The following is a 26,796-nucleotide window of genomic DNA, read 5'->3' as shown; positions in this document are numbered from 1 at the left end:
ATAATTTCACACCTGGGACACCTGGCCTGGAATTAAAGGCAATTCTAGCAAGAGGACATCTGGACATATTACTGTAGCCCCCCTCTCTCTGGATCTGTTTGGTACTTTGTTCATATTGTTTGGATGATTCCTTTCATTTGTGTTTTTTTTTTCATAATAGTGAAGTATAATATGCAGCATTATCCAGTATTATGATCTTGGTTCCTGTATGGACCCACTGTTACCTTCTGCTCACATTGTAAAGGCTTCAGACAGAGGTTGCCAAAGTTCATTTGGGAGAAACTGGATGAACCCTCCTCCCATCTGTTTTCTGAGACCCATTGCCAAGTAAGCTTTTGTTAATTGCATCCATCCTTATTCTAGCTTCCCTGCTGCTTATCACAACAATGCTCCCCAATTGGGGTTAATTCTAAATTGAATTGGTCTAAAATGCCAATTCAATTCTTGAATTTGAATTGGCCACACCCTGCAGGAAGCAGAAGTTGAATTGAATATGAATTAAAGGAAGTATAATTTTATTCAGTGAAATTAATTGAAATTATTAAATGAAAATATTCCATAAATCATTAAGCACATGTTTATTTTGTGTATCATGTATGGTAACCAATACTATTTTTAACATGTTCTTGAAACATTTAAATTAGTTTTCAATAATTATAGTGGTCTGGAAATATTGTTAGTTAATTTTGTAGGTTTTCTATAATAATTCATAATTCACTTTCATGTTGTTAAATATTAAACAAAAATGCATATCCAAGAATGCATTAGATAAAACACTCCACATCTTATTACAAAAATAGTGTATGTTTCATGTCTCAGTTGAATTTATTTGAATTGGTCTGAATTCAATTTTACTTATTTTAATTCAAATTCAATTCTGCTTCCTTTGGGGTGTGGCCAATTCAAATTCGAATTTGAATTCCTGATTTGAATTGAATTACATTCTGAAATTCCGAATTGACCCCAACCCTTTCCCCAATGCATCTCTAATATCTTACCAAAATAAAGTTGAGCTTGAGTTCAAGCTGAATTGCAGTTCCTTCATAAAACAACATCATTATAGTTTATTAACTAGTTATTACAGTACTACCAGTATTGAATAGCCTAAACATTTGAGAGGAAGGTGGCTTGAAGTGTCCAGACTGAGTATTTATGCAGAACGTCCACGGGAAATAAATACCACAAGAACAGAGACCTATGATGATGCATGTGGCAGATTTAATACGGGAAATTGGCCCGGTGTCAACTGTCAAGGATACTATACTCATTTAAGGTTGCTGTCGGTCGGATTATCGTCGCTGCGCTTGGATGGAAATCAGGACTCAGGAGAACGTTCAGACCTGTCTGTCACAGCAGCAGCGGATGGATTGAGATAGCTTTTCCTTCCGTAACTTTTTTATTTCTGTGTTGTTTATGCAGAGATAAAATAGGGATATCGTGGATATGATGATTGAATTGTCCCATTACTCGGAATAATGATTCGTTAATTTCGTTTTGGAAATACTTGGGATTGAAAACAGCAAGAATTAGACATGTTGGACAAACTTGTGTTGCCTCTCGGTAAATTTAGTCTACTTTTGTTTGTATCACATTATCTCTTTAAAAGCATAGTTAGATGGTCAACAGTATAAAGTTAAATCAATGCTTGCCATTGAACTTTCCAGAAATTACGCTTTAAAAAAAAAAAAACGCTAAATGGGAATTCATTATGCTATGAAACGAAATTGTAATTTCTGGATTTTGTGGAACATCATTTTATTTTGTGGTTTAGTAACATATACAAACACAATTTCCATAGCCAATTGTTTTACTGTACATATTTTTCTAACTTTCATTTCCTTTGATTTTTACAGCAGTAGTTGCAAGTCTAATCACTCTTGGATTGTCTGGTACACCAGGAAAAAAAGCAGGTAACCCTGAAATATACACTGTGTGTAGAGTGATTTATTTCCCTGTTCTGTTGGAATCTACCTAACTGTGAAAAGTAATGTCTGTGTAATGAAGAAGGCTATGACACACCAGATCAATACCAATACATTTGATACATTTTTCATGTCAGACAAAGCTGGATGTTATAATGGTTCTGTATGATTGGCACCTGAAAATTAATCTTGTGCTTCAGTGACAAACAATTCAGGGGTGACCCCAATTGGCCAATGTGGCACCTGGATAAAGGAGGCTGAGGGAGGCCTGTTCACCTCCCCCAACTACCCCCAAAAGTACCCACCAGAGCGAACGTGTATTTACATAATTGAAGGTAAGAGATATTAACACCATCTCAGCAAGTAATTGTTTTTTATTGGATATTATGTTTATTTTTCTTACATTTCCCCACTGTGTTCCCTCAGCTTCACCAAGACAATGCATCGACCTCTTCTTTGATGAGAAGTATTCAATAGAGCCTTCATGGGAATGCAAATTTGACCACATTGAAGTCCGTGATGGGCCCTTTTCCTTCTCCACTTTAATTGGTCGATACTGTGGCCAGGAAAGCCCTTTGTATATTAAATCAAGTGGGCGATACCTGCATATAAAGTTTGTTGCAGATGGGGAACTGGAGGCAATTGGATTTTCAGCACGCTATAACTTCACTCAAGGTAATATAATTTCAAATACATCGATTTCTTTTAACCGTTTCAATATTTTCAGTGTTATTCTGAGGTTGTTGCTGAATGTATGACTCTGATAGGCTAACAGTTTATCTCACACAGGCACACATGCAGACACACAGACACAATATTTACATAAAGTTGTACACATCCAGTGAATGCAGAGAAATTCAGCCAAAACAATTAACCAGTCACAGCTCAGTGACTGAGCTGCAGCTACAGAAGACTGGTGTGGCGCTTACTGCTGTGTGTGTTCATATCAGCTGCTGCATTTGTAGTGCAGGCACACATGCTGCAGCTGGGGTGGGGTTATCTCCTCATTCACCCAGCCCAGTTAATGAAAGCTTGTCTTCAGGGGAGTACAGCTTGTCAGCTCTGAGCCTCAGCTTAAGGGATACCCATGCAGCTGAGAATGTATTCCTAGCAGAATTTATAGGGCACTTACGTTGGGAGGAAAGATTAATCTGCTTTCTTGTTTCCCTCTCTCCCAATCAAAGCCATTCACCAGATAAATCTTTCAAAAATGTGTCTCAGTAACCTCACAGTCTCGTGAAGGTTTTGACATGGCCAGTAGACATGGTTATTCGATATCACTGCCTGCCCTGCATTGGAGTCAAGACTTGAAGTGAGAATGGCTCATCCACAAGTTCCGATGAGATACTTCAGTGTCAAAAGATTAATATAGATTGATATAAATAGGTATAAATTGATTCCCAGATAATCTCTCCCTGAAACACAGTGGCACATTTTGAGGAGTGAGTGAGTGAGTGTGAGGGTACCCTTTGTAGGACTTATACAACAAAAAGTATCCATAAAAAAAGTATCCACACAACAATACTCTAGCCAATAGAAAGCCTTCCCAGGCCTGTATTGGTAGAGAAGTACAAGCTGATTTCCCAGTGTTTACCTCTGAAGTAATGAATCCTTTAATGCCAAAAGCTAATCGCTTCTAATTCCTCTCATCAGTGGCAGGATAATTAATTGACCGATCATCGTCTTATTACTACACTATTACATAAGCGTGAGTGTTTGCAGTAAATATTTGTTTTAAACTGGATAGAAAAAGCACTATTGACATATGTTTCATATATTTTCATATTTTTCATATCTTCTGACACACACACACACACACACACACACACACACACACACACACACACACACACACACACACACACACACATACAAACACACACACACACACACACACAACCACACTGTGAATAATCCATGATACAGAGGTAAGAAACAAGAGGATTAATACGGATTCATGGCTGAGTTTAGGTTTGAAATAGTTCAGCTGTCTCCTCCTTGCAGCCATGGCGATATCACAAAGATCTGCCTCTTAATATCACTGTTTTATATTTATATTAATATTTAGCAAACTGGGTTCTCCCTCAAAATCTAAAAAGATGAGGTTATCATGAAAAATTGTTTGGAAGTCCGATTTTATCACTTGGTTCTCATTGCTTGTGCAGCCTAATCTGTATAAAGCTGGTCCAAGGATTATTAATCCACCTACAAATCATAATGGTGAAGCTTTAGGATAGAATTCCTGTTCTTTCTGTCTCTACATGCTTTATTTAGTTATGAAGGACAAGTGGATGATTGCAGAATGGATTAAACTATGGACAGGGTTCACACATTCGAGATGATGCATTGCTGGCCCTTATCCTTTCAGACACAGAACATGTATTTCGTGAAATGTCAGAAGAGGTATACAATAGGCTCACTGTTGTGTGCTCTCTTTTCAGATCCTGAATTTAAAGACATGGGTGTCCTACCGCCTCTGCCTTGTATGTACATGGTTCACCTATGTAAACATATATTAGCCTTATACTGTATATTTTAACAGCCAACTGTTGTCTAACTAACACCTTGTGCAATGGACTCTCCTGTACTACAGTTTGCGAATTTGATCTTGGTGGATCAGATGGGATCATTGATTCTGCAGCAATACTCAAAGAGGGCAAAGCCTTGCAGACAGAGGCTGTGGACTGTAGGTGGTTCATTCGGGCACCACCAAAGGGAAGGGTCAGTACAGTTTTGTGTGTTTCTTCTTCATATTTGCAATATCCCTCACTCACATTCTCCATTTAGTCTTTTGGAAAACATGATATACAAAAGATACTCAAGTCAAGTTCTCATTTGGTTGTAAACCTATTGTTTTACATTTTTATTTGACAATTTTCTTGCAGATCTATTTGCGATTTTTGGAATATGAGATGCACAACTCCAATGAATGCAAACGTAACTTTGTGGCCGTGTATGACGGGAGTAGCTCAGTGGAGCACCTGAAGAACAAGTTCTGCAGCACAGTGGCCAACGATGTGATGTTGGTGACCTCAGTGGGGGTCATACGAATGTGGGCTGACCAGGGCAGCCGAAAAAGCCGCTTCCGGATCCTTTTCACAACCTTCCTAGAGCGTTAGTGAATTAATTTGACACAATTTCCACTCCATCTACTGCTATGTTCAATTGTTGATGCATTGTTTGAAATGTTCCAATTAGTTTGTAAGGAGAGGCAGCCGCAGGGAATACGAGGCCCCTTTACTGGGTTATTGTGTCACTGTAAAAAAAGATAGTTGTTTCAGCTAATTATAATTAAGTAACTGGTTCCACAAACTTTTTTGTTTACTCAACCTTTCAATCAAAGTATTACCTGAACTTACATTCTTTAGTTAGCCCAAACTTAGCTCCAACTTGAGAAAACTTAGGCAACAATTCAGGCAACTTAAAATGATGTGTTTGCTCAACTTGTCTCATATATTAATTAAACTAGAAATTATTATTTGGGCATCTTAACTAAGAAAAGTTTTTGCTTTGTCATTATGGGTTAATGTGTGTAGATTGATGAGGGGAAAAAAAACATTTTAATCAATTATAGAATAAGGCTGTAACCTAACAACATTTGTAAAAAGTCAAGAGGTCTGAATACTTTTCGAATGCACTGTATGTCAACATGTGTCAAATATATAAGTTCAAAAAATTGTATGTTAAAGGTACGTGTATGTGTAACCAGTTGTAGAGCCTTTCTTAGTTAAGATGCCCAAATAATAATTTCTAGTTTAATTAATATATGAGACAAGTTGAGCAAACAGATCATTTTAAATTGACTGAATTGTTGTCTAAGTTTTCTCAAGTTGGAGCTACATTTGGGCCAACTAAAAATGTTAAGTACAGGTAACACTGACCGAAAAGTTGAGTAACTGTGGAACCAGTTACTTAATAATAATTAGTTGAAACAACTAGATTTTTTTTAAATATAGTGTTGTAACAACACTCCTGGACCAAACGTGATCTAAAGCCACTTGCACACTGCCACATTAAACCCCATCAAACGCCAACAAACACTGGGGAAAAAACGAGTTGGCTATAGGTGTCTGTTTGTTGGCATTTGTTGAAGTTTGTTGTGGCAGTGTGCAAGCGGCTTAAGCCTTATTGGTTGCTTTTTAATCTAATTCATTATTTTCAAACCCTATTTAATATTTAGGGAGTAAAGTTATGTTCCCCATGTTTTCAGCTCCTTGTGAAGCTGAGGCTTTCTTTTGCCATAGCAACATGTGTATCAACACCAGCTTAGTGTGCAACGGGATCCAGAACTGTGTCTACCCCTGGGATGAGAACAACTGCAAAGGTGAGACACCTGTTCCATTTGGGTATAGAGCTGACAAATAAGAACTACAGTCAATGTTTTAGGTTAACCTGTATGACAAAAGTACACGTTAATGGTGGATTCTAAATGTAATGTTGATAAATCGAAATGTAACTTTCATCACACTATTCATCACAATTCAAACCTAGCCGCCACAATAGAAAACTTGATTGTATGTCATATTTACTGTCCACAGAGAAGAGGAGTGCCAGCATCTTAGACAATATTGACCACACCAATGTCACAATCATTCTAGTCACCTGTGGTCTGGTGGTTGTCCTTCTAATTGTGGCAAGTATCATTCAAGTCAAACAGCCACGCAAAAAATACATAATCAGAAGGGATGACTTTGACCCCACATTGCTCCACGAGGCCTTTGAGCCCCCACATTATGAACTGTGCACCCTGCGGAGGGCAGCCTCTGCCGACCACATGACCGAAATGGCTATGACCGAGGACTTTGAGAAGTTTCACAAACTCAGACGGTCTTCGTCCAAATGCATTCGTGACCACCACTGCGGCGGAGCCCACTCCCAGGTGTCCAGTGTCAAGGGCAGCCAAAGTAACCTGAGTGTGCGGGATGCAGCCATCATGTCAGACATACCTCTCTCACAGTCCCACCACGCCACACCCTCCAGCCACAGGAATATACTGATGATGAAGTACAGTTACTCACAGGACGGGCAGGATGGCTGTGACCAGGATGACGACATGGATGACTGTCCCACCTCCAGCCAGAGCCACCATGTCCTGGCTGCACACCGGTCAATGTCCAATGATTTATGAGGTATGAGGAACATGCATGCCCTACAACCAAACAGATTTTCTGTTCCTCTTTGCTTGTTCCATTTGTTTTAAATAAATATGTTTTTGTTCTGCTTGGATTCACACAAGTAGCCTACAAATTAAGAATGCATATCATGGAATGGTTGTGGTTTTGTAAATATTTTTAGTGAACAAAAAACATACACATTCTGATATGATCTATGGTGTCCCCTTGGTTTTAATTTAGGTATGTTCTGAATATGAAGTGGTTTAATTTCCCCCTTTGACTGTGTGCATGAAAAATACAATATACATCATGTTTGCACCTGTTATGATTTCATATTTAGCTTTTTATTGTTGTATGGTGTTGTCTATACAGTGTGTATTCCTGTCAGTTTTAAGTCTATACAGTGTGTATTGCTGTCAGTTATAATACATTGTTCCCCCTGTATAGTGTAGGCTACACCATCTCCAAATACTGTACCTCTGTTTTGTTATTACGTTTAAAAATGTATTATCATTTTACATTTAATACATTATATCATTAAATGCTTGGTTTTGTGACACATAGGGTGGTAGTAATAGAGGATGGTATGTTAACCACATTTTAGAAAAGGAAAAAGCAAGATGATTGAGTGGAACTAGGAACTAACGAAACTGCATTTCGCATCAAGTCGGACATATATCTGCTGCACACCTTGGTCCAGAGCGAGAGGAGAGCGAGGTTTCAATTCTAATAAAGTATTTTCAACTTTTCTGACATTCAAATGTCATGTCAATTTGCTATTTAGTTACATCCCACATGTTTAAGTGTAGGTTTGGTGGTTAGTCTCGTAATTTCTACATGTTCTTGAATGATGTAGCTATCAATACATGTCCTTGGATGAGTAGATAGCTAACAGTGGCGGTTTCCAGCAGCTCGCGCTCATTCATTGATTCAAAGTAGCAAGTCATCATGACAGAACACAATCTACTGGAAACGGAGGCGATACAATGTAACGTTAATGCTAAAGACAGCGGCTTCAAAAAACGTTTAGGACTGATCGCAACTGGAATTGTCGGGGGGTCCTTGGTTGCCCTCTACGCTGTTGCAGGTCCATTTGTTGCACCTGCTTTGAGAAAGGTGTGCCTACCTTATGTCCCCGCAACTACAGCACAGGTGGAAAATGTCCTGAGAGTGCTGCAGGCGAGATCTGGATCCCTCGTGGATATTGGAAGTGGGGATGGAAGAATAGTAAGTAAACTTGGTAATCTGATCAGAGGAGGACCAGCCAATGTCTTAATTTGTGATTGTGACTTCACTATTGATTGTTAAGTTAGATCCTTGGGTTTGTGCAATTTGCAGGGCTTGCACTCTTCTCTGGAAATTAAAGTTACAAATTGCATTAGAAGGAATTTAGTTGTAGCCTATTAGCATCCCTGAAGGCTGTTAGGCTGGAAATGTGTAGTATTTTGTTGCTCCTATCACTGGCACTTTGATTTAACAATGCATTTAATTTCTGCAGGTGATAGCAGCTGCAAAGAAAGGATTTCGAGCTGTTGGACTTGAGTTGAATCCATGGTTGGTGTGGTACTCCCGTTACAGAGCTTGGAGAGAGGGAGTTCATCATTCTACTTCCTTCCACATATCAGATTTATGGAAGGTTAGTCAATCCATCAGCGATCATTTACAAATTGTTCACCATACAAAATAAAGTTTATGTAGTAGCCTAATACCCAATACAGGGGGAACTAATGTTGGGTCTTTCTTTTAATTTATTTGTATGCCCTGGTTCTCATCTCAGGTCAGCTTTAATCAGTACTCAAATGTTGTCATATTTGGAGTACCTCAGATGGTGAGTTTAATTCTTAATTATCTACCAGTCTTGACAATAATAATGGTAGCTTTTTATTTTCTAAATGCCACCACGCATAGCACTACATCAACAATATGATCCTCAATATGATGTTTGATTGTATGACTTCACAGATGGATCAGTTGGAGGGCAAACTGCAGACAGAACTACAGAGCACAGCTAAAGTGGTGGCCTGCCGTTTCCCTTTTCCCAACTGGGCACCTGATGGCACCGCTGGAGAAGGAATAGACACTGTGTGGGTATATGATGCAGAGTCGTTCAAAACAGAAAAAGGAACACATCAGGGACATATTGTAACTCCACAGCAGCCCCAGGGCAATGGTGACACTACCACATCATAATAATTGTGTTCATCCCTGGATGCCTCAGGGATTTTGTTGTTGATTTGAAAAACCTTCCCAGGATGTTATCAAATCAAATGTGTATAAGTCAGTAATTGCTAATCTGTAAAGGTTGTACCTGTATTTAAAATAATAAAAAATAATTGTGATAATGTAAGCAAATTACCCTTCTTGCATTCATTACTACCTAACACATCATTTATTTATTTTGACTGAATATGAAATCAAACTGTCTTAACGTATTTGTTTAATATTTATTTTTGGAATAAAAATATAAAAGTGCGCAGCTTACTCTTATACGTGACGCATACTGTCAGCATACTGATAGTTGCTGCGCACTGCAGATTTTACCGTAGCTAATCTAGCCACAGGGCCGCGGAGTGTGCCGGATAAAATTGCTACATTGTATCCCCACGGGGAAATAGAGAAGTTACGTTGTAACCAGTGATCGTTAATGTTCGAATCGAACATCATTCTGAGATGGGGGTTTTTGTTCGCTGGCTGCTAGGCTTTTCACCAACTAGCCAGACGGTGTTTCGTCTTATGTGTTGACTGTAAAGAGGACAGTGTGCGTCAGCATTCAAGATGGACACCGCCGAGGAAGGTAGCTAGCAACCTCGTCAACCCATCTTGTTAAAAACATTTACGTTACAGAATTAGTTAACCCCCTGTTGTGACACACATTTGATTGGGCCTCTAGGAATCTGTTTTGTTGCAAATTGACAATAACCGTTATTTTCTGTCGAAGCTGCAACCTGCATGAAGTATTAGCATCACTAGCTAACGTTAGCTAACTTTAGCTACATCCACTCACCACTAAGTCCAATATACAGTATAACCAAGCTTTATCACTGTTCGTTAACATTAGTAGCTAGCTAACTGACTTCACTGCACTTCTACACGTTGTTGATTACATTTAAATTCAATAGACTAGTGATGTATCAGTCCTCCATTTCTAACTAATCAACATAACTAACTAACTAACTAACATAACAACAATAATAATATAGAATTGAACTGTTTGCCAACCTACCCAGTATGTGCCACCCATTGCCATTAGTGCTGTCACTCACTTGATTAGTGACAGGTAAAGCATGGGGATGATTCATTGCTGTTTGTAAAGTTAATCAAAAGCCCCAGAGTATTTACAAATGAAAGGTCCTGACAAAAAGAGTCTTGAGACCACTGAAAGATCTGCTAGCTAGGTTGTTTTCATGCAAGTTTCACATTTTGTTTTCTCAAAACAAAGCCTATCTGAATTTCATACAGCATCATACTTCTTCTGAGTTGGTTGAACCCTGTTCTCTGATTTTGTCTGATTAATGTCCTTGTCTTCTGCAGGGGATATATGTCGGGTCTGCCGGTCTGAAGGAACCCCAGACAAGCCACTATATCACCCCTGTGTTTGCACAGGAAGTATAAAATTCATCCACCAAGAATGGTATGTGGTGCTGGTTGGTTGTATGCCCAAACACAGGGCCAGTGGCATTTCTTTAGAGACAGACTGGGTTCTTGCCAGAGCATGATACACTCAACAGAGGGGAGCAGAGCCAAGTATTACTATGGAAAAGGTGTAATGGAAGCCAGGGTGTGACAAGTTGCCATAAAAATGTGATCTGTTAGCCAGAGATGGGCTCTGATACTAGATCGCTCCCCGTGCTAAATCTAGCTAGATGGACTGACCTTAGGCAACTTCAATTGATATTTTACATTGCTGCACATGTGACACCACAGTTATATAATCCATCTGTGTTTTCACAGCTTGGTACAATGGCTAAAACATAGCAGAAAAGAATACTGCGAGTTATGCAAACACAGATTTGCTTTTACGCCAAGTAAGTAATTCAACTTAATTTACTTCTCTGTGTCTATATGCCTATTCTGTTTAACATACTATACAATGCAGCATTTACTTCAGTTATATGGGGTTCCAATGACATGACTAATGTATAAGCCTACCTCATAGGGCCATTTGCCTGTTTTGACAGAGGGATTGCAGTCCAATATCATCATCCAATGACTGACCTCTGACATATTTCTTGAAGTCTTTTATTTTGAAGTGCATGTGTGGTCTTGATCAGTCTCAGGGGAAGTATTACTACTTCTCATTAGAGTAAGGCTGTGAGCTGCCCTGACTAGTTATCATTCAGGACAGGCACAGGGGACACACACACAGCCCTGTCTATACTAATGTGCGCAGCCTGCTCTGTTTCTCTTACCGGAGTCTGTCTGCCATCCTCATTCATTTAGTGAGAGATTTAAATTGTGGTTTTCTCAGATGATTAAATTGTCTAAAGGACAAGGATAGTCTGTCATCATACCAATAGAAAATACTTTGTCACTTTTCTGACCAGACAGCTATTATGATCCTATGCAAGCTTTTCTTAGTTCCCGAATGGACCCAATTAGGAGCAGTAAAGGAGGGTTGGAATTTGAGGATGTGAAAGTATCCTGTTTTGATACTTTCTTTCCTTTGTTTCTTCCAGTCTATTCTCCAGACATGCCTTCCCGGCTGCCGGTCCAGGACATATTTGCGGGGCTGGTGACAAGTGTAGGCACAGCTATTAGATACTGGTTTCACTACACACTAGTGGCCTTTGCTTGGCTGGGAGTCGTTCCTCTCACAGCATGTAAGTGCAAATGTCCTAAAACACAGTCTGTTGGTACATGTTGTTCAATATGCTATCCATTGTTGGCCTTTTTGAATATGTCAGTGTGTGTTGACTGACTTTCTTATTCCCGCAGGTCGCATCTACAAGTGTCTGTTTACCGGCTCTGTGAGCTCACTCCTCACCCTGCCATTAGATATGCTTTCTACGTAAGATTGTCCTTCTTTTCTTCTCCCAAACCTGTACAAAACAATACCCTGTAAAAACATTAAACAAATGTTTTCTAGTCATTTAGCCAATAACATTCTGACTCACCATGAGACAATTGTCATGTCACTTCATCCACAGAGAGAACTTGCTGGCGGACTGCTTGCAGGGTTGTTTCGTGGTGACGTGTACACTCTGCGCCTTCATCAGTCTGGTGTGGCTGCGGGAGCAGATTGTTCATGGTGGCGCCCCCCAGTGGCTGGAGCAGAATCAGCAGCAGCAGCCACAACATGCACCAGCTCCACAATTTAATGAGGTAACCAAAAATCCCACTACAAAGTCAAGTCCAAGTCACTCTTTGTGTTAACATAATTACAGTGCCTTCGGAAAGTATTCAGACCCCTTGACTTTTTCCACATTTTGCTACGTTACAGCCTTATTCTAAAATTGATTAAATAAATAAAAATCCTCAGCAGTCTACACACAATACCCCATAATGACAAAGCGAAAACAGGTTTTTAGAAATGTTTGCAAATGTATACAAAATAAAAACAGAAATACCTTATTTACATAAGTATTCAGACCCTTTGCTATGAGAATCGAAATTGAGCTCAGGTGCATCCTGTTTCCATTGAGCATCCTTGAGATGTTTCTACAACTTGATTGGAGTCCACCTGTGGTAAATTCAATTGATTGGACATGATTTGGAAAGGCACACACCTGTCTATGTAAGGTCCCACAGTTAACAGTGCATGTCAGAGCAAAAACCAAGCCATGAGGTCGAAGGAATTGTCCGTAGAGCTCCGAGACAGGCATTAAAGGTCCCCAAGAACACAGTGGCCTCCATCATTCTTAAATGGAAGAAGTTTGGAACTACCAAGACTCTTCCTAGAGCTGGCCGTCCGGCCAAACTGAGCAATCAGGGGAGAAGGGCCTTGGTCAGGGAGGTGACCAAGAACCCGATGGTCACACTGACAGAGCTCTAGAGTTCCTCTGTGGAGATGGAGGAACCTTCCAGAAAGTCAACCATCTCTGCAGCACTCCACCAATCAGGCCTTTATGGTAGCGTGGCCAGACGGAAGCCACTCCTCAGTAAAAGGCACATGACAGCCCACTTGGAGTTTGCCAAAAGGCATGTAAAGACTCTCAGACCATGAGAAACAAGATTCTCTGGTCTGATGAAACCAAGATTGAACTCTTTGGCCTGAATGCCAAGCGTCACGCCTGGAGGAAACCTGGCACCATCCCAACGGTGAAGCATGGTGGTGGCAGCATCATGCTGTGGGGATGTTTTTCAGCGGCAGGGACTGGGAAACTAGTCAGGATCAAGGCAAATATGAACGGAGAAAAGTACAGAGAGATCCTTGATGAAAACCTACAGAGTGCTCAGGACCACAGACTGGGGCGAAGGTTCACCTTCCAACAGGACAACGACCCAAAGTACACAGCCAAGACAACGCAGGAGTGGCTTTGGGGCAAGTCTCTGAATGTCCTTGAGTGGTTCAGCCAGAGCCCAGACTTGAACCCGATCGAACCTCTCCTCTCTGGAGAGATCTGAAAATAGCTGTGCAGCAACACTCCCCATCCAACCTGACCGAGCTTGAGAGAGAGAAGAATGGCATAAACTCCCCAAATACAGCTTGTAGTGTTATACCCAACAAGACTTGATGCTGTAATCGCTGCCAAAGGTGCTTCAATAAAGTACTGAGTAAAGGGTCTGAATACTTACGTAAATGTGATATTTCAGTGTTTTTTAAAATTATAAATTAGCAAAAGTTTATAAAAAAAGGTTTTTGCTTTGTCATTATTGGCTATTGTGTGTATATTGAGGGGAAAAAACCAATTTAATCAATTTTAGAATAAGGCTGTAAAGTAACAATGTGGAAAAAGTCAAGGGGTCTGAATACTTTCCGAAGGCACTGTATGTGCTAACTATAGCATTCCTTCAGTGCAACTTGTCACTTCTAAGTTGAGTGTTAATGAGCACTCAATACACTTCCTTAACCAGAGAAAGCCTCTTCTAATGTTCTGGAGCTACCGCACCCACCTTCATGTCCCATGTATTTTCCCCAACAGCAGGGCCCAGGTCCTGGGCAGGGGGTGGGTGAGAACCAGCCTGCTCCTGCTGCCGCTGAGCCCCCGGCTGACAACGGTCCAGCGGCTGAGGTCCTTGACATCCAGGTGGACCTGGCAGAGGACATGGAGCTAGAGGACGAGGCTGGGGCTGAGGATGTAGGGGACGCCAACAATGGAGCACAAGGTATGAACCTTCGAATGGAAAGGTTCTAGCCTGGTCCCAGATCTGTTTGCACCATTGCTCATTGTCAGTGACAAGGATTTGGTATGATGGCACAAATAGACTGGCACTCAGGCCATAAAGGTTTAAGATGTTAACCTAATGTAGCCTTATTTCAAAGGCTAATTTAGGATGATGGTTTTGTATTTTACAATTTCGTATCATAATGTCTATTTTTTCATTGTTCATAGACATGAATCTGTAGGCGATATCTGGACTGTTTGTTTGACAAAGTTTTAGTGTGAGGTGTTAGTGACAGTAAGTGAGGTGCTGCTTTTGTCTTTTTGTAGATGACATGAATTGGAATGCCCTGGAATGGGACCGGGCAGCCGAGGAGCTAACATGGGAGAGGGTGAGTTTTGAATTAGAATTCCCTCAGGCCTATTTGTGTTATATACCTATTGGTCATTGTTGTGTCTAAGAAATGTAAAGTGAAATTGAACATTCAATTTTTTATTTATTCACAGATGCTCGGTCTTGATGGCTCCTTGGTTTTCCTGGTAAGTAGCTCATTCCCCATGTTTGATGAAATGGCGTTCCCTTTTGAGAAAATCTTCAGGTTGTTGTAAATATGTGTTCCCTCTTTCTTCATCAGGAGCATGTCTTCTGGGTGGTCTCACTAAACACACTCTTCATTTTGGTGTTCGGTACGTGTCATTAAAGTTATGTTAAGAGAATGTGCCATTGATAAATAAAAAAATAAAAAAAACGATATAAAAATGAATATTCCAACAATGACTTGCATTTCTTTTCAGCTTTTTGCCCGTATCATATTGGTCATTTCTCAGTTGTGGGACTTGGCTTTGAGAATAATGTAAGTACCAGCTTAATGTCAATTCAATTGAATTGAAGGCCTTTCTCTCGTGTGTAATCTGTATGAATAGATTTTGTGAAGTTTGTTTTGGAATCTGAATGACTCGCTCCATACACAGTTGAACTGCTTTGCAGTGTCAGAAAGAATATTTATTTTAATCATGTAATTTCCTGTTGCAGGTGCAGGCCTCCCACTTTGAAGGCCTCATCACCACCATCGTGGGCTACATCTTCCTGGCCATGACATTAATACTGTGCCATGTATCCTCTGCTTTCTGTTACAAAAGTGTGTTATAGTCTAGTTTTTGTCTCTTATAGACATGATGTAGTACCTGTGTTGTATTGCATGTGTTTTTTCCTTAATGAAAATCCCAGGGATTGGCAGCATTGGTGAGATTCCAAAGATCCAGACGCCTTTTAGGAGTGTGCTACATTGTTGTCAAGGTATTGAAAATTATGATAATGATTTTGTCCTTGATTGGGATTGGATAGTCTGACTGGTATATGACTAGTCTGTGTTTTATGGACTCAGAAGTGTATACATATAGAATATTGTGTTTATCTTCCGTACAGTATGTTCTGAACTGTTACAACGCAATCTGGATTACAGTATAAACTATTAATTTGCCTTCTATTGCCATTGAAATAAACACCAGTTATAATACATATTGATATTATGATTAACCAGGTATCCCTGCTGGTAGTCGTGGAGATCGGTGTGTTCCCTGTCATCTGTGGCTGGTGGCTCGACATCTGCTCACTGGTAAGCCAAAGATGTTCTTCTGCTTCAATGATTCGTCCTTTCAAAATAATAATTGATACATCCCTTTTCCTGTATTGAAAAGCCAAATGTTGTTCTGTGTTGTTGTAGGAGATGTTTGATGCCTCTCTGAAGGACAGAGAGCTGAGTTTTGAGTCTGCTCCCGGCACCACCATGTTCCTTCACTGGCTTGTAGGGATGGTCTACGTCTTCTACTTTGCCTCTTTTATCCTCTTACTGCGAGAGGTGAGATAGTATTCTCTCTCATACCTTCATAGCTGTCATTTGAGGTGCCAGAAACCTATGTCAAGAGATTTCTGCTGTTGAGTTATTATGTATCCCACCATGGCTGATCTGTTTCTAATTGTCGCTCTAGGTGCTGAGACCGGGTGTTTTATGGTTTCTCAGAAATCTGAACGATCCTGATTTTAATCCTGTCCAAGAAATGATTCACCTGCCAATATACAGACATCTCCGAAGATTCATTTTATCAGTGGTGAGTTGCAACCCACTTATTCCTATCTAATGTACAATGCCATAGCTATGGGTGCCTGGACAGGACATACAGTGCCAGTAACACTGGGTTTCTCCTGTCTTTCTCCACAGGTGGTGTTTGGCTCCATAGTTTTACTAATGTTGTGGCTTCCCATAAGGACGATCAAACTCATCCTCCCAGCCTTCCTCCCCTACAATGTCATGCTGTACAGGTAAGTCTGGTGGCCTGGAATGACAATGGAATGACTTGACTTAAGTCATTGGCTCCTAGTAATGCCGAAGTCGACCCCATTGCAATTACCGGAAGATGAACCATTGGCCGCATTAATGCATGCCACACTACAACATCAATAACCAATGCCTGTTTAGTAATGAATAAATGCCTCTTCAGTAACTAACAAATGCCTCTGTAATGTACTCCGTTATGAGGGATGATAATGTCTCTGTGTTGACTGGGTGTTGTCTGTCTCCATCTCCCAGTGATGCTCCAGTCAGTGAGCTGTCTCTGGAGCTGCTGCTGCTTCAGGTGGTTCTGCCTGCGCTGCTGGAACAGGGTCACACACGCCAGTGGCTCAAAGGCCTGGTCAGAGCCTGGACCGTCACCGCCGGATATCTGCTGTGAGTGTCACACGCAAACAACAACATACCAACTCTCTGTTAGACTGAGTGTGCGTGGGCTTTATCATTTACATTGGAAACCACTATTCTACTAGGATATACACTACAGGACCAAAAGTATGTGGACACATACAGTGCCTTGCAAAATTATTCATCCCCCTTGGCGTTTTTCCTATTTTGTTGCATTACAACCTGTAATTTAAATTGATTTTTATTTGCATTTCATGTAATGGACATACACAAAATAGTCCAAATTGGTGAAGTGGAATGAAAAAAATAACTTGTTTCAAAAAAATAAATAATTAAATAACGGAAAAGTGGTGCGTGCATATGTATTCACCCCCTTTGCTATGAAGCCCCTAAATAAGATCTGGTGCAACCAATTACCTTCAGAAGTCACATAATTAGTTAAAGTCCACCCGTGTGCAATCTAAGTGTCACATGATCTGTCACATGATCTCAGTATATATACACCTGTTCTGAAAGGCCCCAGAGTCTGCAACACCACTAAGCAAGGGGCACCACCAAGCAAGCGGCACCATGAAGACCAAGGAGCTCTCCAAACATGTCAGGGACAAAGTTGTGGAGAAGTACAGATCAGGGTTTGGTTCTAAAAAAATATCAGAAACTTTGAACATCCCACGGAGCACCATTAAATCCATTATTAGAAATTTGAAAGAATATGGCACCACAACAAACCTGCCAAGAGAGGGCCGCCCACCAAAACTCATGGACCCGGCAAGGAGGGCATTAATCAGAGAGGCAACAAAGAGACAAAAGATAACCCTGAAGGAGCTGCAAAGCTCCACAGTGGAGATTGGAGTATCTGTCCATAGGACCACTTTAATTCGTACACTCCACAGAGCTGGGCTTTACGGAAGAGTGGCCAGAAAAAAATAAGCAAACACGTTTGGTGTTCGCCAAAAGGCATGTGGGAGACTCCCCAAACATATGGAAGAAGGTACAGATGAGATTAAAATTGAGCTTTTTGGCCATCAAGGAAAACGCTATGTCTGGCGCAAACCCAACACCTCTCATTACCCAGAGAACACCATCCCCACAGTGAAGCATGGTGGTGGCAGCATCATGCTGTGGGGATGTTTTTCATCGGCAGGGACTGGGAAACTGGTCAGAATTTAAGGAATGATTTGAGACTGGGACGGAGGTTCACCTTCCAGCAGGACAATGACCCTAAGCATACTGCTAAAGCAGCACTTGAGTGGTTTAAGGGACACATTTAAATGTCTTGGAATGGCCTAGTCAATGCCCAGACCTCAATCCAATTGAGAATCTGTGGTATGACTTAAAGATTGCTGTACACCAACGGAACCCATCCAACTTGAAGGAGCTGGAGCAGTTTTGCCTTGAAGAATGGGCAAAAATCCCAGTGGCTAGATGTGCCAAGCTTATAGAGACATACCCCAAGAGACTTGTAGCTGTAATTGCTGCAAAGGGTGGCTCTACAAAGTATTGACTTTGGGGGGTGAATACATTTACATTTACATTTACGTCATTTAGCAGACGCTCTTATCCAGAGCGACTTACAAATGAATAGTTATGCACGCTCAAGTTTTCTGTTTTTTTGTCTTATTTCTTGTTTGTTTCACAAGAAAAAATATTTTGCATCTTCAAAGTGGTAGGCATGTTGTGTAAATCAAATGATACAAACCCTGCAAAAATCCATTTTAATTCCATGTTGTAAGGCAACAAAATAGGAAAAATGCCAAGGGGGGTGAATACTTTCACAAGCCACTGTACTTGTGCCTATCAAACATCTCATTCAAAAATCATGGGCATTAAAATGGAGTTGGTCCCCCCTTTGCTGCTATAACAGCCTCCACTCTTCTTGGAAGGCTTTCCACTAGATGTTGGAACATTGCTGCAGGGACTTGCTTCCATTCAGCCACAAGCATTAGTGAGGTCGGGCACTGATATTGGACGATTTAGGCCTGGCTTACAGTCGGCGTTCCAATTCATCCCAAAGGTTTTCGATGGGGTTGAGGTCAGGGCTCTGTGCAGGCCAGTCAAGTTCTTCCACACCGATCTCGACAAACCATTTCTGTATGGACCTCGCTTTGTGCACGGGGCATTGTCATGCTGAAACAGGAAAGGGCCTTCCCCAAACTATTGCCACAAAGTTGGAAGCACAGAATTGTCTAGAATGTCATTGTAAGCTGTAGCGTTAAGATTTCCCTTCACTGGAACTAAGGGGCCTAGCCCGAACCATTAAAAACATCCCCAGACCATTATTCCTCCTCCACCACCAAACTTTACAGTTGGCACTATGCATTGGGGCAGGTAGCGATCTCCTGGCATCCACCATACCCATATTTGTCCGTTGGACTGCCAGATGGTGAAGCGCGATTCATCACTCCAGAGAATGCGTTTCCAATGCTCCAGCGTCCAATGGTGACAAGCTTTACACCACTCCACTTGTGCTGACGTTGCTTCCAGAGGCAGTTTGGAACTCGGTAGTGAGTGTTGCAACCGAGGACAGACGATTGTTATGCGCTTCAGCACTCGGCGGTCCCGTTCTGTAAACTTGTGTGGCCTACCACTTCACAGTTGAGCCGTTGTTGCTCCTAGACATTTCCACTTCACAATAACAGCACTTACAGTTGACCGGGCAGCTCTAGCCGGGCAGAAATGTGATGAACTGACTTGTTGGAAAGGTGGCATCCTATGACAGTGCCGCGTTGAAAGTCACTGAGCTCTTCAGTAAGGCCATTCTACTGCCAATGTTTGTCTATGGTGATTGCATGGCTGTGTGCTCGATTTTATACACCTGTCAGCAACAGATGTGGCTGAAATGGCAGAATCCACTAATTTGAAGGGGTGTCCACGTACTTTCGTATATATAGTGTAGTTCATGTAGGCTTATTGTTCTCCTATAAAACCAAGGTAAAACCCCAGAATTGAGCTATTATAGACTGATACATATCCTCAGCCTCACCTCAGCCAATTACAAGACTTTGAACCCTATGTTAACGGTGCTGTCTGTGCCACAGAGACCTCCACTCGTACCTGTTGGGTGACCAGGAGGAGAATGACGATGATGCGGACCAGCAGGCCAACAACAACCCGCAGGGGAGGAATAACAACGCCATCCCTGAGGGGCTGCACGCTGCCCACCAGGCTATCCTACAGCAGGGAGGTCCTGTGGGCGTCCAGCCCTACCACCAACCCATTAAGTTCAGCTTGAGGGTGAGTCATGACTATAACTCACATATAATAATATAATATAATATAATGATAATATGATTCACCTGGTAGGAGGTAGCCTGCCTAGCTATTCATTAGACCTGACACTTGTTTTCTCTTAGCCTTCTTTGTCTCAGAGCATGGGAATTAAATGGAATGTGGTCTATTCATGTGTGTTCATTCTTGTTTTTCTAGATTGTGCTGCTGATCGTATTCATGTGTGTGACACTGCTGGTGGCCAGTCTGGTGTGCCTCACGTTGCCAGGTGAATTCACTGTGTAGTCCACACAACCCACTCGATGGAATTGCACTGTCCCACTCCACCGTCTTCCCCATTTACCTACTGTCCCTGTCTCACTCCCTCTCTCCGCCCCCTGCTACAGTATTCGCCGGCCGGTACCTGATGTCCTTCTGGACGGGCAGCGCGAAGATCCATGAGCTGTACACGGCAGCGTGCGGCCTATACGTGTGCTGGCTGTCCATCAGGGCCATCACTGTGCTGCTGGCCTGGATGCCCCAGGGCAGGAGGGTCATTCTGCTGAAGGTCCAGGAGTGGACCCTCATGGTAATGCTCTGCAACACGGTAATGACAATCAACAGCCACCGCCAACACACACCTGACATGAGTGAATTTCTTCTTCTTCTTCTTCTTCTTCTTCTTCTTCTTCTTCTTCTTCTTCTTCTTCTTCTTCTTCTTCTTCTTCTTCTTCTTCTTCTTGTTCTTGTTCTTGTTCTTGTTCTTGTTCTTGTTCTTGTTCTTGTTCTTGTTCTTGTTCTTGTTCTTGTTCTTGTTCTTGTTCTTGTTCTTGTTCTTGTTCTTGTTCTTCTTGTTCTTGTTCTTGTTCTTCTTTTTGTAATGCAAACAGCAACTGAATTAAAATAAGCATGTGATTTTATACAACAAAATATATGGGAATATAGACACAAGTGGTTTCAATACTGTATGTTTTGTGGTCATGCTTTTTTATTATGCTGTGCTTTGATAGTTTGCGGTGGCTCATCTCTGTGTGAACACATGGTTCTAGGTCATTCATGTCCTCTATATAGGCTGACTCAGAATGCAAACTGAAGGCCGCTCAGTGGAATGATACCTACTGTATCTGTGTTGTGTGTGTTGAGAGGCCTGTGTTTCTAGCCCTCTGTTTTGTATACGTTTGTACTGTAGATCCTGAAGACGGTGGTCGTGGCTGTGCTGCTGGTTGGAGCCATCCCTCTCCTGCTGGGCCTGCTTTTTGAGCTGGTCATAGTAGCCCCTCTCAGGGTGCCATTGGACCAGACACCACTCTTCTACCCCTGGCAGGTACTGTAAGGGCCACCCATCTAACACCAATGGCCATATAGCTTTATGGCCATACAGTACATTGGATGGAAATGGGCATCTAAAAGATTTTACGCTTGCATAACTACTCATTCTGAATTTAATTCCGCTGCTCTATGATCACTCCATACATTTAGTCTGAAACTGCCTCCCGTCAAAATGAGGGGCGTTGTACAAAACAAATTAATCAACGATTGGACCGTCTCTAACCAATCAGAGTTGATACGGTCATCATGTAGGCTGGCTCTGGCCCAACCCACCGGTTTCTGTGACCAATCAGAACGGTAAGAATGTGTTTTGCGATTTACAAAACGTCAGGGAGGCAAGCAAATCCAGCCACATCGTGGAGAAGAAACGCTAGTTTGGCCGGAGCGATGTGAATGGTCAGTCAGCAAATTTTACACTGCACCTAAAACTTTTATGATGAAGTCTTTAGCTTCCCTCAATTGGATAACAGAACAAGAGGCAACTACAGCCAACACTGCTGTTTTAGACAAACCTGCTCATGTTGGGACTCTTTGTTTCAGGACTGGGCTCTCGGAGTGCTCCATGCCAAAATCATTGCTGCCATTACTCTGATGGGTCCACAGTGGTGGCTGAAAACAGTGATCGAACAGGTCGGTCCCACAAGACTGTGTTTTACTATAATTATTACATTAATTACTCTGAAGACCTGTAGTATGATGCCATTAATAATATAGCTCATATTAATGTTGAATACGTTTTGGAATAATTTTGACTTCCTCGTGTTGTTCTCTCTTCTAGGTGTACGCTAACGGAATTCGCAATATTGATCTCCATTTTATCATCCGTAAGCTGGCTGCTCCGGTTATCTGTGTACTGCTGGTGTCTCTCTGTGTGCCCTATGTCATCTCTGCTGGCATCGTCCCCATCGTAGCTCAGTATTCCCCAGGTAAGGCAATTATCAGTTAATGAAAGTGGAATTATTGGTTTCTGTTGTGTGAGAGAGATCTATATTATTGGTGAGGGAACAGGAGCAAATTTATCATTGAACCTCTGATTGCTCTTTCTGCAGGAGTTACAATGGAGATGCAGAATTTGGTGCAGAGGAGAATCTACCCCTTCCTGCTCATGGTCGTCATGCTGCTGGGAATCCTGTCCTTCCAAATCCGTCAATTTAAGCGCCTTTATGAGCACATTAAGAATGACAAGTGAGTACTCTGACATTAAGCTCAGCACAACTACAGTTATTACTTAGACTTATTGGCAATACTGACTATTAGTGTGATCAGTCATCACAAAGTCTCCATTATGACAGTGGAGCACCATAGTTTCCAGTACAAATCATAAAATGACTTCTCCAAGCCTCTGAGGATTTACTTGTTGGCATACTGTTGTGCTATTTACACTCTGTAGCCTCACTCATTTCATGGCGTGGTATTTCTCTCTGAAACAGTTATTTTTTTCTCTCTCTCAGGTACCTAGTTGGACAGAGACTGGTGAACTATGAACGCAAGGTGGCAGGCAGAAGCACCACAGCCACACACAGCAGCTCTTCCCAGGAGTAGGAGCTGTTATCACCTGACCTGAGAAAACAGCCTCTAGCTGTGAGTCTCTCTCCTCCCTTCTGACATCTCTTCACCCGTGGCTTCACATTCATGACACAAGCACTAGCCATGTCTTCTTTTCATTCCCTGCTCACAAGCGCAGCCGGAGAACTGAGAAGTGTGTTTTACAAAAATATTAAACAAAGGCAGAATGACCCTGAAACCAACCAACTTGGATTTGAAAAAATTGTTTGATCTTTGTACATCTTGAGAGAAAAAAATAGTATTTTGTCAATTCATTGATTCAATCTAGATTTATCTAGACTTCATTCTGTGAGTTTCTGTTGTTGGGTCTGGATGGACTGCTACAGTACCTGACCTGTTTGACTAGGAAGAGGCAGAGTCCCAGGAAGCCTCTGTTCAGCTCTGCTCTATGGGATAATCCCATTGGAACACATGACTGAAGCTCTGCTTTAGAGGAGTGAGGAGTGTGAGACAAGGCTGAAGAACTTTGGGATCAGTTTTTGTAGTTTGTATTTATTAGTTTCGATTTCCCTTTTTAGGGGTTTAGTATTACAGTGTGTGGGTGAGAGGTTGTTGTTATTTGCAAGAAAGAAAAGTTCCTTTTGGAATGGGTGATTTTAGTCTTTCTGCAGCAGGGCTTAAAGCGGGTGACTTTTTAATTCAGATGTATAGATTTCGGTTCACTGACTGGCCACAAAGGAGCTAATGAGTGTGGCAGGCTTCCCTGAATAGCAATATACTGGCTTGATGGTCTCCTGTCTCAGGCTGGGGTTATTAATTAACCCACTTAGACAGATATTTATATGATGTAGCTCCAATGTTTGGTCTCATTTGAGAGAACCCTAAAAGGCAGAGTATCTGCTGAGTTTGGTATTAGGAAGTTACGAGATTGTAACCTAATTTCTACTCTACATTTCTTGCTACACCTGTTCTATAGAGTAACATAGGTTCTTACTTATGCACGAATATCAGTCTGTTGCACTTTAAAAAGCTTTAACATAGTGGCAATCATTCATAAACCATTTAAGTTAAATCAAGTCAGTATTTCAAGTTGGTGGTGAAGACACTAAAATACAATTCAATATGATTTTCTTGACAGGAGTTTTTGATCTAGTTTGACACTTTTTTGGGGCTGTGTGTTAAGGAGATTGATATGATGTTTGTAAATAAAGGATTTATTTCTTTTCAGTGTGTAAAATTGTCTGTCAGTTGCAGGTTTAAGACTTGATTTCCAACTTTCAGAGAGGGTATTAAATGCTAAGATTCTATAAGTGACCTTCTAGTAACTTAATATACAAAACTGGATACTGGTGTTTACCTGTTGAGTTTATGCTGACTCGTTTTTAAGCAAATGTTCTATTTTTATAAGTGCATTTAGAGGCAGTTTCTAATTGTGTAAATCTTGTTGCTTTTTTGTCTGCTCCGTGTTGTTTTTCTAAGTTTTCCTGAGTGGTCAAGTGTGTATTGGTCATCTTAATAAATGTCTACTTTCCTCACAGAATAACACCTTAAACTGTTTGTCATATTCTGTAATTTCAGTCAAATTGGACTCAGAAGAAATCAGGCCTGAACCAAAAACCAGTGACTGTCCAGGAATTGAGTAGAAAAACACCATGGATGTGAATAGCATAAAATACTTCCTCTTGTGTTGTATCATGATAATAAGCCTTGCTCAGTCACCTCTCCCTATAGCGTGTGTGTTTGCTGGGGAGACATTGGCGATATAACAACATCCCTACATGGGAGGATTAAAAAATGTTGTTCAATAGTTTTATTTTTTTTAAATACTGCTAAATCACTTGTGTATGTGTTACTCCTTTCTTCACATTTGAGTTCTTAATGTAGGCCTACTCCAGTCAATCACTTTCTCTGGATTTTGATGATGTGGAAATTTGACCTTCCAATGAGGTGCTGCTCCATTTCAAACCACCTCCTCTCAACAATTCTCCCTATTCTGTATGGGGCTGATTCCGACCCGAGTTAAGCGTAAATGGAACGTAATTCCCTTTTTCTGCACTGTTCTCTGTGTGTATTCTGACCTTGAACTTAAGTGTGAGAGTAGCATGCTATTCACCCGCTATTCGTTCATGGTGGAGCTCTAAGAAAGGTGGAGGTGTGTCTACAGATACACTGTATTCTGACCTTGACTTAATTCCCTCCTAATTCCTACACTTTTACGCGCAAGCGAACCTGCTGGTTCCAAGTGGGAAAAGCATCTACTTTTTTCCGATATAAATAAAAGCATCCTCCGTGCACTGTACTTTTTTTTATTGAAAAGAGCTATTGATAAGAGCTAGGTAAATGAGTCATCCATATGTAAATACACATAGCAATTGTTTTAGATTATTTTTCCTTATGATCCCTGGAGACGAATGTCAAACCAGTCATATGGAAACAAACTGAAAATCAGATCAACACGACGTATTGCGGACCCTTTTCCACAGTGAGGTAGGCTATAATAGCTGTGCCGTTATTCAGAATATTTATTGTATGCTCCCATAATTTGCATGGATGAAATTTGGAGACCCGAGCTATAGTCTTCTGTAGGGCTGAACCTGCCAAATTGATGTATACGCTTTAGAATGTTTGAATTATATACCCAGGCTTTTCTCTGTGTTATTTTACAATTTGTATCATGTTAAATATTAGCCACTATTGGGAGCCACCGTCAGTAATATCCACATACATTTATAACTGTCACTTTAGTGTTAGTTTTCTTCAATTTGTAGCTTACATTTTGCATCATTCCATTCTGTTTACCTTTCTTTCCTCTGTCACGTCTATGTAGTTGTTCCTGAGGGTTGCTAGCATTAGTGGATCATATTATGCTAACATTGTGCAGTAATTTGGGACATGTAGCCTATTTGAATCATTATGGAACTCAGACCAAACATAGCAGGTTAAACCAGGAGCCTGGCGCACGGTTCACGACGACTGGACCGTTGTCATGCAGTTCCATGATTAGTGAGGATTAGGGTAGATTTATAGGACCATTGTTCAACCCTTATTTTACACTTTTTTCCACCTTCCAATATTTCATGGATGAACTTAAATATGACAACTTTCAGGATGAATCAAAACACTATATCAATATATTTTGTGAATAAAGGCTCTCCAAACCATACATACTTTCATAAACCTTAAATGTGCCTAAATAATCAAGAGTATTTAAATCTACCAGTTGGTGCTAAAATGGAGCTGAAAATGCATATATTTAGATGGCTTTATTTCATTGATCCCTATGTTCTGAACCTGTTCTCTCCATGTATTCTGTCGACAAAATTAGAATTAAAGGTACACCGTATTTAAAGGGATGCTTTAAGATAAATGTACTGAAAACCGTATTGAATGAAAACTCCATGAGAAATTCTGTTGAGAAAATCTGTTGGCCAGCAAGTGGGAGGGTTTTCAGCGGTTTAAATAAACATATTCTGCGCGTGCAAGGGAACCATGCCTGCAAAGCCTGTTACACACCTGCATAAAGTAAGTCTGAATACCAACTACTAAGTCAGAATCTGGCCCATTATGATAGCAGCACTGGGTTCAGTACAGGCCATGTCATGATGCTGTCATCTCATAGCCTATAACATAATCACACCTGATAGTAGCTTTACATCTACAATAATGCTGAATAATGCCAAATCAATGGAACTCAAAATAACTGTTTTTCCTGGAGAGATATCCTGGTTGGCTAATACTTTTCCTCGGCCCCTAATCCTGA

General features: G+C 41.1%; 3 protein-coding genes across 4 annotated transcripts; all 3 read left to right on the top strand.

Annotated features, from left to right (window-relative positions):
* The first annotated feature begins 1,241 nt into the window (after positions 1-1,241).
* LOC121580955 (neuropilin and tolloid-like protein 1) lies at positions 1,242-7,551 on the top strand. Its single transcript, XM_041896185.2, has 9 exons — positions 1,242-1,560; positions 1,854-1,910; positions 2,123-2,257; positions 2,349-2,597; positions 4,364-4,405; positions 4,516-4,643; positions 4,808-5,036; positions 6,133-6,246; positions 6,461-7,551. The coding sequence occupies exons 1-9, from the start codon at positions 1,533-1,535 to the stop codon at positions 7,048-7,050; spliced, it is 1,572 nt and encodes a 523-aa protein (XP_041752119.1). The 5' UTR covers positions 1,242-1,532; the 3' UTR covers positions 7,051-7,551.
* Positions 7,552-7,704: 153 nt separating this feature from the next.
* Positions 7,705-9,383, top strand: atpsckmt (fATP synthase c subunit lysine N-methyltransferase). The gene is made up of 4 exons (XM_041896186.2): positions 7,705-8,263; positions 8,535-8,672; positions 8,814-8,864; positions 8,999-9,383. The coding sequence occupies exons 1-4, from the start codon at positions 7,985-7,987 to the stop codon at positions 9,224-9,226; spliced, it is 696 nt and encodes a 231-aa protein (XP_041752120.1). The 5' UTR covers positions 7,705-7,984; the 3' UTR covers positions 9,227-9,383.
* A 172-nt stretch (positions 9,384-9,555) lies between these two features.
* On the top strand, positions 9,556-25,330 carry LOC121580957 (E3 ubiquitin-protein ligase MARCHF6). 2 transcript variants are annotated; one of them, XM_041896189.2, is made up of 27 exons: positions 9,556-9,830; positions 10,568-10,667; positions 10,988-11,061; positions 11,713-11,856; positions 11,972-12,044; positions 12,184-12,358; positions 14,119-14,302; positions 14,629-14,690; positions 14,806-14,838; positions 14,934-14,985; positions 15,094-15,152; positions 15,332-15,412; positions 15,527-15,595; positions 15,840-15,914; positions 16,023-16,157; positions 16,288-16,407; positions 16,518-16,618; positions 16,887-17,024; positions 20,033-20,228; positions 20,421-20,490; positions 20,609-20,808; positions 21,391-21,525; positions 22,071-22,160; positions 22,309-22,456; positions 22,580-22,715; positions 22,982-23,111; positions 24,615-25,330. In XM_041896189.2, exons 1-26 carry the CDS (start codon positions 9,812-9,814, stop codon positions 23,070-23,072), a joined length of 2,760 nt encoding a protein of 919 aa, XP_041752123.1. In that variant the 5' UTR covers positions 9,556-9,811; the 3' UTR covers positions 23,073-23,111; positions 24,615-25,330. The 2 variants fall into 2 exon arrangements, with proteins under 2 accessions (XP_041752123.1, XP_041752122.1); XM_041896188.2 differs by having other exon boundaries at positions 22,982-24,873.
* The last annotated feature ends 1,466 nt before the right edge of the window (positions 25,331-26,796 follow it).

This window comes from Coregonus clupeaformis, chromosome 14 (genome assembly GCF_020615455.1).
Source record: "Coregonus clupeaformis isolate EN_2021a chromosome 14, ASM2061545v1, whole genome shotgun sequence".
NCBI classification, from domain to species: Eukaryota; Metazoa; Chordata; class Actinopteri; order Salmoniformes; family Salmonidae; genus Coregonus; species Coregonus clupeaformis.
Note: the sequence above shows the minus strand (reverse complement) of the source record. Positions and strands in the feature narration are given on the sequence as shown.

Coding starts and splice junctions, on each gene's coding strand:
- atpsckmt (XM_041896186.2), top strand. CDS start 7,985: ATGACAGAACACAATCTACTGGAAACGGAGGCGATACAATGTAACGTT. Junction 8,264..8,534: donor GAAGTGGGGATGGAAGAATA/GTAAGTAAACTT, acceptor TAATTTCTGCAG/GTGATAGCAGCTGCAAAGAA. Junction 8,673..8,813: donor ACATATCAGATTTATGGAAG/GTTAGTCAATCC, acceptor TTCTCATCTCAG/GTCAGCTTTAATCAGTACTC.
- LOC121580957 (XM_041896189.2), top strand. Junction 11,857..11,971: donor AGTCGTTCCTCTCACAGCAT/GTAAGTGCAAAT, acceptor TTATTCCCGCAG/GTCGCATCTACAAGTGTCTG. Junction 15,915..16,022: donor GGCTCGACATCTGCTCACTG/GTAAGCCAAAGA, acceptor GTGTTGTTGTAG/GAGATGTTTGATGCCTCTCT.
- LOC121580955 (XM_041896185.2), top strand. CDS start 1,533: ATGTTGGACAAACTTGTGTTGCCTCTCG. Junction 4,406..4,515: donor TGTCCTACCGCCTCTGCCTT/GTATGTACATGG, acceptor CCTGTACTACAG/TTTGCGAATTTGATCTTGGT. Junction 4,644..4,807: donor GGGCACCACCAAAGGGAAGG/GTCAGTACAGTT, acceptor ATTTTCTTGCAG/ATCTATTTGCGATTTTTGGA.